The sequence below is a fragment of the Myotis davidii genome, unplaced genomic scaffold, assembly GCF_000327345.1.
Source record: "Myotis davidii unplaced genomic scaffold, ASM32734v1 scaffold196, whole genome shotgun sequence".
NCBI lineage: Eukaryota > Metazoa > Chordata > Mammalia > Chiroptera > Vespertilionidae > Myotis > Myotis davidii.
The window spans coordinates 97627-110330 of NW_006288258.1; the positions used below are offsets into that span (position 1 = coordinate 97627).

The window sequence follows — 12704 nt, forward strand, 5'->3', positions numbered from 1 at the left end:
CAGGACATTTTCCCATTGATTTTTAGAGAGAGTGGAAGGGAGAGGGAGAGACAGAGAGAAACTCAGATGTGAGAGAGATACATCTATTGGTTGCCTCCCACATGCCCCCTACCAGGGCCAGGAGCCTGCAACTGAGGTACTTGCCCTTGGCCGGAATCAAACCTGGACCCTTCAGTCCACAGGCCAATGCTCTTTCCACTGAGCCAAAATGGCTAGGGCGAAAAACATGTTTTTAACAAAACTAGAGGAAGGTTAAAAAATCAGGTATGGAAATCAAAGAACGATGTTAAGTATTATCAAAAAATAATTTGTAAAAAGTATGAGTTTGAATAAGTTTTTGGAATATGTAACCAATTTATGTAGCTTCTTTTATTTTTTCATGTGTGTTTAAGTGTGATAAATGATGAAAAACTGTGTCTAAATCTAAAAGAGCTTTTTCAATAAAAAGTAAATACTCATAGATAATAAGAAAGCGATAAAAACTCTAAGTAGTCTATTTTCTTTCCTGTAGCACATGATATAATAGTTTCTTACAATAGATGGCATCTTAGAATCTATGAAATACTGTATTTAACTTGCTTAAGCTCAAGGACCATAATATTTTTTATCTTATGCTGAATCATTTCAACCAGTTTAATGTTACATTTTGATTGAGTATATATTATAAAAATTATTATAGTGATAACATTTTATTAGATTAGAAAGTCATATGATTATTTTGGTTTCTTCCTTGGGTGAGTGAGACCTTGAAGAGTCTTTTTATAGATTGTGCATATATCTGAGAAATATATTTTTAAAACTTTTAGAGTATCTGAAGTTTTTTAGACCTCTCTGACCAGGTAATAGTATTTACTTGGTTTAAAAAAATACACTAACCTATTTCTGTTTTAGTGTTTTCACACTTCCTTATGGCGTTTAATGAAAAAAGCTCAAGTAACGAAACCTCCTTCATACTTTAAATTTGCATTTCGTGCTATGGTTCTGGACTTGGATGCACTCGATTCCTCCTTGGAAGAGCCTTCTGTAGGTACTGATTAATTTTAGATAATTATTAGACAAAAAAAAAAAATTCCCAGGCTCACATAGGAGAGATAATTTGAGAGAAGTACACTCAAAGTGTTTGCGGAGTTGTAGAGTTCAAGCTGTCCTCTGGGATGCGCACAGGGTTCCAAGGTTCTTGTGTGTCCCCTACCACACATACATCCAAAACCTCCTTGTTTCATTTGTTCCTGACCTTAAAAGGTATGAAATTCCCTAATATACAGGGTGCCCCCCCAAAAAATGTATACATACTTTAAAAGCTGATAGCTCAGTTTTGAAAATGTATTGTAATGTACACTGCCTTTATTATTATTCAAAGTATGTGTATACATTTTTGGCACACCCTGTATACAATATGATTTGAGGGATTCCGGAAGTTTTTCTGATCCAAGTAATACTCCTTTCCCGCCTCTCCCAATACTCCACTGTATTTCCACCCTTTTAACATTTTCTTTTAATTTTGAGAGAAGCCTCTTGCTACTTTCACAGAAGACTTATTAGTAGTTCACTAAGGTGTCAGTATTTAGTGTTACCTTCTCCAGAACAGTTATTTTCTAAACAAGGATCATGTACAGAGGACAATGTTAAATAAAATAATAAATCTATGGCTGTGGCGCCTTATATGTCAGAGGGTTTTAGTAGTTAAAGACATTGAAAATTAGGGAAGAGGTTAAATATAACTTTCAGTACACCGTTTATTTTTCTCTATACAGCAGAATTCACTGAAGTGAAATATTTCATGCCAGTAAATGACAAAGAGGCAGTAGCAGCAGCAACTAAAATTCAAGCTGTATGGAGAGGGACTTACGTGAGATTGCTTATGAAAGCTAGGACACCAGGTATAATTTTTCAATCACTTATAAAATGAACTTGCCTATATATCAATGAATATCTGTGCATGTATTAATAAAAAATATTTTAGAGTCATGTTACTTTATGAATAGGGTAAATATTTTTATTTCTATAAATATTGAAATTCTTTGAGATCAAGGTACATTGTCAGTACACTCACTCTCTTGCTTCCAGAATTTAGCACAGAGTAAGCACACAACAAATACTTGCTAAAAGAATGAATGAATGAATAAATGAATGAGAGAATGAATGAATGACTCAATGAATAGGTAAATGAAAGAATGAATGAATTGAATGAAGACGCTTCTATGTATGTCCATGGTGACATACACTTAGAAGACATACATTTTAAGTGTATTAGTATATTTATTAAATCAAATATATTTGTGCATACAAAATAAACAATTGTGTGAAAAGGTTTAACAACCTGTTGCAGTAAAACACTGCAGAGGCAAAAAAAATTAATACAATTATTTTCATACTGCAATTTTGTTTACATTTACATAGGAAAAGCCTTACCTCTAGTATAATCCTTCGACTTTATTGAAACATTTTGTTGTAAGAAATGTCTCTTACAACATTAATGAGAATCATCCAAATGTTTGCCTAAGCAGTAAAAACTATACTTGTACAAATATAGAACAACCTAATTAGATTGCTTAGTTTCATGATAGAAAAACATTACTGTTACCTGATTTTTATATTTCTTCTATTAGAAAATAATTATAAATTTGTCAAATAAACTATATGGTAATATATACTCTTTATTGTCCAATTGCTGCAAAATTTACATTTATATGATCATTTTTTCTCTTGATGAAGACAAAATTTGAGCAATTTTAAAGTGTTTTCATAGTATTTGCATGCCTTTCATTCAGCACATACTTATTGAATAACGAGTATTCAGCACTGTTCCAAATTCTGGGCTTATAGGAGTGAGTAAAATTGGCAAGGCTTCTGCTCTGATGAATCTCATGTTCTACTGGTGGTGGGCAAATAGTAGACAACTAAATATATTAGGATATTAATTTCAAATACCGGTAAGTACTTTGAAAAAATCAAGATGAGGTAATTAGAAATATGTCAATCTTTACATCAAATTTGAAGTGTTTACTATAGATTTGCATTTTTCTTTATAAATCATTTACTCTTAAGCCATTTGTGGATTATTCTTTAGGTTGAACTTAGTGGAATCTTATTATCCACTGGGTTTTTTTTGTTTGTTTGTTTTGTTTCTTAGAAAACTTGGATGGATTATTTTTCTGACATGATACTTTTCAAAACAAATTTTTGGTGCGATAAAAAGATCTGATGTGAACTCATTAATGAGTGTTTTATTAGATAAGAGAATATTTTATGATTTTTTAAGCTAAAAATAAAGTGAACGCATAAAATGGTGAGCAATGCTGTCTGCTAGAGGGATATATCTTTATATTTTATACATGATTTTGCTGCTAATAAAGCCTATGACTTTGATACCACCGGACTCATGAGTTTCAACTTCCTTTGTAGAAAGAAGGCTTTGAACAAAATAATATTCCAGGAAACTTACAGCATTTATATTGTTATTTTTAGACACAAAGGAAAATGCCAGTGTTGCAGATATTCTTCAAAAAGTTTGGGTTCCATTGGAAGTTAATATAGATCAGTATGCAGTTTCTCTCTTAAGGTAAAACAATATAATGATATTTCTTTTTTTACTTTAAAAATTTTTAAATTGTAGTTGACATACAATATTATACTAATTTCAGATATTCAGCATAGTGATTAGACATTTATATAATTTATGAAATCATCACCCAGATAAGTCTAGTACCCATTTAACACCATACATAGTTATTACACCATTATTGACTATATTTCCTATGCTGACTTTACATCCCCATGACAATTTTATAACAACCAATTTGTACTTCTTCATGTTTTCCTTTTTCACCCATCCATCCAACCCAATTCTGGCAACCATCAATTTGTTCTCTGTATTTATGGATTTGTTTCTGTTTTGTTTGTTTTTTCTTAATTTGTTGGACCAGAAATTACACCCAATGCCTTACTTTCATATAAATGAAGTGCTAAAAACATGACCTCCCCTATGAGGGTATAAGATGAGTTCACTGTGGAGGTGTATTTGAAACACAGGCATAACTTCTTCAGGGGCTTGGCATTTCTCTCCAAATGACCTGCCCACCATAGCCAAGAGCGTTTATTTCCCAGAAACTCAACAAATATCCAACATAGAGGACATGCTCTTTCAAAAGTTTGAATTCCACACCCATGTCTATTGGACCAAAGAAACTGACAAGCCTGACATTTAAATGCCAGGAGCATCCAAAGATACCTCCTCATTTTAGCAGGCATTAATTGCAGTCAAGAGCACATCTTTTGGTATAAGACCTAATGCCAACTTCAGCTCTGTTAGTTATCAGATGTATGACCTGGGGTAAATTCCTTATTCCCTCTGAACTTATAATTATTTTTTCATCCGTAATATTAGGGATAATATCTAGCTTATTTTACCATTTCATTATATAGTTGTAAAGATAAAGTAACATAGGAAACATATTTAGCACAATGCTGCACATTGAGCTAATACTACTATAGGTTGTATATGTACACTATTATAAATATTGCTATCATTATTACTACTATTTGGGGGACTTGAGGTTCAGGAGCTGAGCCTTTTATTCTTAGACTAGAGGCCCAGTGCACGAAATTCATGCCCAGTAGGGTTAACTGCTCCCCTGCTGGCCTGATTATCGCTAACTGACTCTGCCTCGCCCTGCACCCGGGATCCAGGATTCTTTTTTCTGGTCAGTCGCAGGTACCGGGGACCTGGGTTTTCCTCCCTCTGGCCGGCCGCAGGCACCCAGGATCCCACTTCACCTGGGCTGGCACAGCTGCAGGGGACCATGGGCGGGTGACTTCATCTGGGCCACAGCTACTGGTAGCCAGGACTGCGGGGTGGGTGGCTTGTTCCTCTCCCGGGCCACAGCTGCAGGTGCAGCCACTGGCACCCGAGACTGTGGGGCGGGTGGCTTGTCCCTCTCCTGGGCCGCAGCCTGGCTGGTCCCCATTCCTCTCTCGCTGTGCCAGGCCAGCACAGCTAAGGGTTCATTGAGCCTGAGGTGGAGGCAGCGAAGAATTAAAGAAAAAACGGACAAAGAGAATAAGCTGAGTCTAGGTGGATCTTCCTGTGCCTAGCTGAGGCCACAGAGAGAGACCCAGATGGCAAGCTGAGCCTTTATTTTATAGCCAAAGGTAAACAAGGTAGTGGTCACTATAATTACAATGTTCTTGTGAATTTTACTTGTTTTGGCAGCACTCGCTGCACCTCCCACAGCCCATTAGCTACCCAGAGAAGATCTAGGGAGCATCACAAGGTCAAGTTTAATTATGCTCAGAGGGCTGTGCCTTCTAAATTGGGACTTGTTTGTGGCTCTGCCATAGATCAGTCCATGGCTTAACACTATAGCCACTCTCTACATTTCGCAAGCTCATTTGTGCCTCGCTGGTCCCCATTCCTCTCTCCCCAGTGTTGAGTGTCTGAGCCTTTAAGGTGTGACTGCGTGAGGGTATAATGACCATTTGCATATTAGCTCTTTATTATATAGGATCATAAGGGGCAGAACTTCCCCAAGTCTAATTTGGGCAAGGCTCAGTTTACCAATATGACTTTCGCTCTTTCTTAGAATGCAAAGTTAAAACAAAATCTTTCAAGCCTGTCAGGGATATCTTTCTAGGTCATTCAAGATATTCCACATGGTTCATCAAGATATTCTAATGAACATGGCTGGCCCCATCTTTATTAGGATTCCCGGAGGTATATGAAAAAGGGAAGAATCTGTGACAGGAACAGTGATTATTAGGCCAGCCCCAGGTGATAGGTGGTGGTGTTCTACATTGTCAGACTCCCACATTATAGTTTGCCATTAGGATGATTAGGTTATTTATCATCCAAACTGGGACACTTTTACAGACAGAGGGGACACTGTTTATAATTATGCTAGGACTATGAGCATAACCCAAGCTGCCTCAAGTAAACCAGGATATATGGCCAGTCCTTGTTCTTGTGACTCCTTTAAAAGGCTTAAAACCCTTCCAAGTATAAACCTATCAATTTTCTCTCACCACCAAAGATGTGATCACGTGGACATATAAATACAGTCCCCCATGAGAATCTCCATGGCTTTATAATTAAACAACCTAGAAGCCAAGAACACTGAGAGCTCTGTCCAGACCTCCAGTAGGGGACCATTTTCTGGTATCGGCTTCTATCCCAGCCAATACCAAAGAGATCATATGCAAAATCCTAGATTCCTGGTGCTAGATCCAGATGCTGACAGAGTGGGAAGAATAGGACCCGTAGAATCCCTCACTTCACTTTCATTATGTTCTGAAATATGTCACAGACACTTCAGCCCATAATTTACCAGTTGCACTCACCACTCACTCATGTAATAGAAATCATGTGAAAGGAAAAGCTCTGCACTCTTCCCTTGTTCAAGGTCTTAGTTTTTTAATCTTTATTTTTTCCAAATCCATTCCACACTTTAAACTCCATTCTAGTATCGATTTCTCTATGTCAACTCCAGAATTTTCATGGCTGCCACCAAGCTTTGTTGCTACTGTGCCTAATTCTAGTTTTCCTACCCATATAGCTTAAACTTTGGTACTGATTTTCCACCTATAAACACAATTACTCCCTGGATCATGAATTAGGTTCTTCCTTGACAAAGAACTTCAGATTATGTTGGGCACCTTTGAGTGACATCTTTCATGGTTGACCTGGAATGGTCTGCCCTACCTTGATGCTATGACTGATGAGCCCCACAACTCCCTTTGATCAATAACTGTCATACTTTATGCTAATTTTCACCAATTCCTTATTTTGTAAATAGAATTTATTTTTTTAAGGTTGCTTTTGACATTGGTACTTAAATTGTTTTTATATTTCTAGACTAATGTTTAAAAACAAGTGCAAGTCTATTGAATCTTATCCATGCTATCAAGATGAAGAAACTAAGATTGCTTTTGCTGACTATACTGTAACTTATACAGACCAGCCACCAAATAGTTGGTTTATAGTTTTCAGGTGAGGTTCTCATATATTGGTAAGTGATGTCTCCCTTAAATGGCATCTCTATTCACATGAATAGAGTTTTATTCATGACCGTAGTAAATGTATTAACTTGTAGGTTTCTTTCACAGCTTAGTTAAAATTTCTTCTACGTCTGCTATGGATAAATGAGATAGTACAGAAGTGTTTATTCATGTTTCCTTAAACAAAATATGAAAAAATGTGAAGTTAGTTATTAGAGCATTTTATGAGTATGGTAACCATAATATAATAAATTGATGTGCTTTTAGTATAGAAAGAAATAATTTAATTTCTAAGCAATGGCATATTAGGTAAAAGTCATAAATTACTTACAAAATTGGATTTCTGAAAAAGTTTGCATTGGCATGATAAAATAATATGTTAATCATCATTTTAAAGGAAAGAAATACGTGCACCTTATAGTTATTCAGAACTTTAAACTTATGTGTTTATTTCTTAGTATCAAACCTAATTTCAAACTTTCTTTACAATTCGTATCAAGGGAAAATTCATGCTTTTGTAATTACAGAGAAATATTTTTGTTTCATCAAGACATGATTTTGGTTCCCAAAGTATATACTACAATTCCAGTCTGTATGCTCCATGTTGTTAATAATGACACAATGGAACAAGTGCCAAAGCTATTCCAAAAAGTGGTGCCTTATCTTTATACCAAGAATAAGGTAGGTATAAAATTTATTTTCCCTGTCTGATAGAATGGCATTGAGAAGCTTGCACTTTGTAGAGGTTTCTGGAGGAGGTAGAGTGGAGATGCCTTCAATCTACATAACAGAGGAATAAGATGATGGTCTTGTTCCATAGAAGTCCTATTATTTGACAACAGGATGCACTTAATGTGAGTGCTAGGACATTCACCTCTAAACCCTCTTCTTTCTTCTCTCCAAATTAAATAAGGAGAGAAAAGCAATAGACATTCTCATTATTGAAATCACAAAATCATACAAACCCTTAAAATGAAAATGAAGCTAAAGAGCTCATTTAGTCCTATCCCTAAATCAAATCAGCTGGTTGTCTCAGTTCCCCACTAGGTCTTTATTCTATTTCTAAATATTTCAGATGACTGTGATTACACAGCCACTCAGCACCTGCCACCCTGTATTTTCTAGGGCTACAGTTCCTTCCCAGGAGAGGAGCACTTGACACATTCCTCCTGCGGTGTGAACAACCTGTCATTCACTGAAATCACATGGCCTCTCTATTTATTTGAATCTCATATTTGTGTTTTTGTTCATTTCCTCTGGGGGGAAATCATGACAAAAAATAGTGTATACATGCACTGGTAACCAGGAAATCTACTTTAGCTGTGATCTTTCATTGTTTAGCTGTATGACTATGAACTTCACTTTTCTCTCTGAGCTGTGGTTGTAACTGATTTCTGAGATTAACATCAGTCTATGATTCTATGCATTATTTTGTAGAAATTAAGACATACCTACCTAATGAGTACTGATTTATAGAAAAAATAAAAAAGTTTAATGATTCCATAAGAAAACCGAATAGCTCTTTTGAGTTGTTTTATGGATTTTTAAAAATAAGACCTAGATTTCCTTTTGAATAGAAACATTTATCTAATTTATGATTATTGGAAATAAATAATCACAAAGACTCATATGGAAAAGATGATTTCATTCAAGGGGCAACTCTATCAAGGTCATAATGTCATCAAACTCTAGAAATGAGCTCTTTGTTTTACTAGGAAAGTAAACTTATATTAGTCACTGACAGTTACTTACAGTTGCTAATTTTGGTAGGGACCATTTGAGTTGAACCAAAAACGAATCTGATACTTATTTACAGGTAGCATACTTTGTTTTTTGGATTTGGTTTGCTTTGTGTTTATTAACTCCAGTGAAGATCTCTCTTCTGTGACTAAACATGAATTTGGGGACGTGATGGGGGAGCTCTAAAAGATGCATTTTCAGTCGATATGCAGAAGACCATTTTATTTTCCATCTATAATAATAAAAGCATAATATGCTAATTAGACTTTCCCGATGAAGCCGGGGCTGTGAGGGCCGAGCCCTTTGCACAAATTTCATGCACCAGGCCTCTAGTTTAACTATAATTTTTAATTGCAAATTCAGGATTGCAACAAAAGTAGCTACCCCTTCTCTATCCTCTCATTTTAGCTAATTTGGGGGTGGGAGGATGAGAGAATGGGGAGGAGGATGTCTAATAGCAGCTTCAGTGGTCCCTTTTGTGGCATGGTTTTCCTTTCTTAATGATTCCTGATCTTTGACTATTTCTCCAAATTATCTCTGTTCCTTCCATATTGTGGTTTTCAGACCTGAATGCAGCCTCTAAGGAAAATCTTGACCCACCTAAATGTAAGGAGGATCATTATTCCATTGTTTTGTAGCTCATGATTCCATTAGCATTTGGCACCTGCAAGATATTTTAACATTTGGTCAACATTTTTCAATGTATGTCCACATAACTAGTGTCCCTCAAGATATTCATTTGTTTTATGTAAAACAAAACAAAACAGTATTCTAGATTTAAAAAATAAAACAGGGATAAACATTTGGGATTATTTGTTTTATTTTTTCATAATATTGCAAAAACTGTGATTCAAAATACTCATTTATGAAGTTTTTCATTGTGCAGTAGTCTATTATGTTTCTCATTTTACTCAAGAGTCTTAAAATCATTTAGAATAAGCCAGGTCTTCTCTTATAATCCTATCACTGGTTTAGCTTTAGATTTTCACTTACCGATATCTATCCTATTTTTTATAACTCTTCTTTTACCTATCAAAGTTATTCTCGGAGTCTACCAGTGGTTCTCAACTTTCCTAGTGCCGTGACCCTTTAATACAGTTCCTCAGGTTGTGGTAACCCCCCAACCATAAAATTATTTTCATTGTTACTTCATAACTGTAATTTTGCTACTGTTATAAATCATAATGTTAATATCTGATATGCAGGATGTATTTTCAGGGGTCGCGACCCACAGGTTGAGAACCTCTGGGACCAACAAAAAATAAGAGTCATTTTACTTTGTTTTGCTTCTTTAACACATTAGTACACAAGTTAAAATAATAATGAAAATAGCAGTAAATCTTTGCATTACAATTTGCAGATAAAAATACTTTCATATAGCAGATTTATTTTCCTTTTCTCCTTGCTCTAAACATATCAAAAGGTCTTTATTGGTGTTGCAATTCTCATCTCAGTATGAGTATTTGAATTCTAGTTAATATTCCTGGACATTTATTGCAATGTTATGCATTTATTCTATCTTGTGCATTCCTGATTTTTGTTTCTGGAAATCTAAACACATCAGAGAACTTCCTCTCATCTGATAGCAACTGAAATACAAACCTATCTTTTCTTATTAGAAGTATCTGGAGTTATAAACTAAAAATTACTTGGAGCTCTTGTGTCTCATTATGCTATTGTGCTTCTTTGTGCCTCATTTTCATCTCTTACTTCATTGACTCCTTGGCCAGATATCCAGTTATGTTGAACCCAACTATTATCCACTAGTATGTCATCCCTTTCTCGGGCTCCTTAGCTGCTGCTTATCTCCAGCCTAAAGAGCTCATCTCCAGACTCACATTTCAGTTTCATGGAAGCAGATCTGCTGTAAATTTGACAGCTTTACATCCCAAAGGAACTACATTTCTATAATCTCTTCTGCTTTTCTCATCTTGTACTTAGATGATTCTGAGAAGACAGGGATGTCAAGTGGGAAGCTACTGGGGTACTCCAGGATGATGCAATGATGAAAAGCTGCCTTAGGAACCAATAAAACAATTTATAACTACCATTAATCACTTTATCTTATAGGTAGGGAATCACACAAATCAGTGTTAAGTTATTCATTTTCTCTGAAAACATGTCAGATGGCTCTTTCTAGGAGGGATTTCAAGAAATAATGCTACTGATTTGATGTTTGTCAAAGATCTTGGGATCTTTATGGATATCAAGATGATGAAGTATTTCAGTACTGAAAAGCCACAAATTATACATTGAAGAAACTAGCGACAATGTGACTTCATTCTGTGTAATTCTTTTTTCTTATAGAAAGGATACACATTCGTGGCTGAAGCATACACTGGTGACTCATATGTATCAGCCTCACGATGGAAACTGCGTCTCATTGGTTCTTACAACCCACTCCCAAGCCTCTCTCGAGATTTTCCATGCAGCACCTTTGCCATAAAAGAAATCAGAGACTACTATATACCCAATGATAAGAAAATTGTCTTCAGGTATGAATATAATTCAGTACATGATAGAAGGGGAAATACAGTCTTCTTAAAATATTACTTTTATTACATTTTTACATATTAGTATTATTAAAGATAATAAATTTGGTAGCAAAATTCTGAGTCATTTGGAATTTCAATTTATATACTCTCTCAGAAACAATTAAATTGGAGAGTAATTTGATTATATAAATGGTATACAGGGTATCAAGCCTATGTGGTTGCATATAATGGTAATGATACCAGTTTAGTATCATTTGACTTTTATTAAGCATTCTTCATAACACCCTTTCCTCTTAGTACTTCCTTTTTGTGCTACTGCTTCTTTGACTAGCGGGTTTCTCCTGATCTGCCAACTAACCTTCTTTTCACGTGTATCTATATATTTTCCATGAAAAGCCTCGTCATGGACTCCACTCTCTTTCTCTAATCAGTCCTTTTGATTCCTAATCAGACTTGCCTTTAATCTCCAAGCCCTTCTCTCTATTCTCAATGTTCCTCCAATACTTCAGAGTCTCATTATATTTTGTCTTAGAAATGCTGTTTTCTGGAATTTATAACTCCATTGTATTCCCCGTTTTACTCTCTTTCTCTTCCTAGTCTCTATCAGAAAGTAGAGTGGTTTCTTTTCTAACACATTTAAAAATGTGATTTCCTTTTTTAAAACCTTTGGCATTGACTAAAGAATAAAATCCAAACCGCCTGGTATGATATTTAGCGCTCTTGCGCAGCCTCCAAACACAAGGTGCACTCTCTTGAAAGAAGTTAGCACCCTCTCCGGATATTTATGACCTAGGAGTTTGCTTTGCCCATGCCTTTCCTGTTGTCTTGAAATAGCCTGGATTCATTTTTGTTATTTTTAAAGATCAATCACTTTTAATGATGATTTTCAACAGCGACTTCTCTGTGCTGAAATTTCCAAATACAATTTGTTGGTACTGGTCATTTCCTACAGCCCCCTCTTCTTTCTGAAAATATGATACAAAAGTTGTCATGCTCAGAGGGGAAGAGTTTTAGAGAAGGTTGATTCAAACTTACCAAATCCTCCTGAAAGGTCAACAAACATGAGAGCCAGAAGTTTCTAAAGGGTGGTGGCAAGCTGCTTGAAACTGTCAAGAGCAAGTTTCACACCTGGGTTGGGGCAGATCCCTCCCATGTGAGGATTGGGAGGGGATGAGACGAGGGCGGTGGAGTAGCCAAGTCTCATAGGTGGGGAGCTGGGGAGGAGTGAGAGTCCTTGGATGGCAAGGTTGGCTGAAGATTTTCTGTTTTGTTTTGACCTGTTTCTAAGATGGATGAGACTGCATGTGTACAAAAACCGGTTGTATTCCACAAGGAGGAATAAGGAGGGGCGTTAAGATAAAGGAAAGAGAGGACACTCCGAAAAGCTAATTTTAAGAGAAATTGAAAGTTGATAAGATTCTGAGCATTTGCAAGGATTCCACTATAATAGGTGGGGGGGGGGGGGGGGGGGGGGGC

At 36.0% G+C, this 12704-nt stretch overlaps 1 protein-coding gene across 1 annotated transcript in view; it reads left to right on the forward strand.

Annotated features, from left to right (window-relative positions):
* The window catches only part of ADGB (androglobin), a 132219-nt gene that overhangs the window by 80126 nt on the left and 39389 nt on the right, over window positions 1–12704 (forward strand). Inside the window, exons 21-26 of the mRNA XM_006760184.2 lie at window positions 892–1027; window positions 1755–1880; window positions 3469–3562; window positions 6851–6985; window positions 7521–7674; window positions 11041–11228. Of these exons, the coding sequence (XP_006760247.1) occupies window positions 892–1027; window positions 1755–1880; window positions 3469–3562; window positions 6851–6985; window positions 7521–7674; window positions 11041–11228 (833 nt within the window). The remainder of the gene's footprint in view (window positions 1–891; window positions 1028–1754; window positions 1881–3468; window positions 3563–6850; window positions 6986–7520; window positions 7675–11040; window positions 11229–12704) is intronic.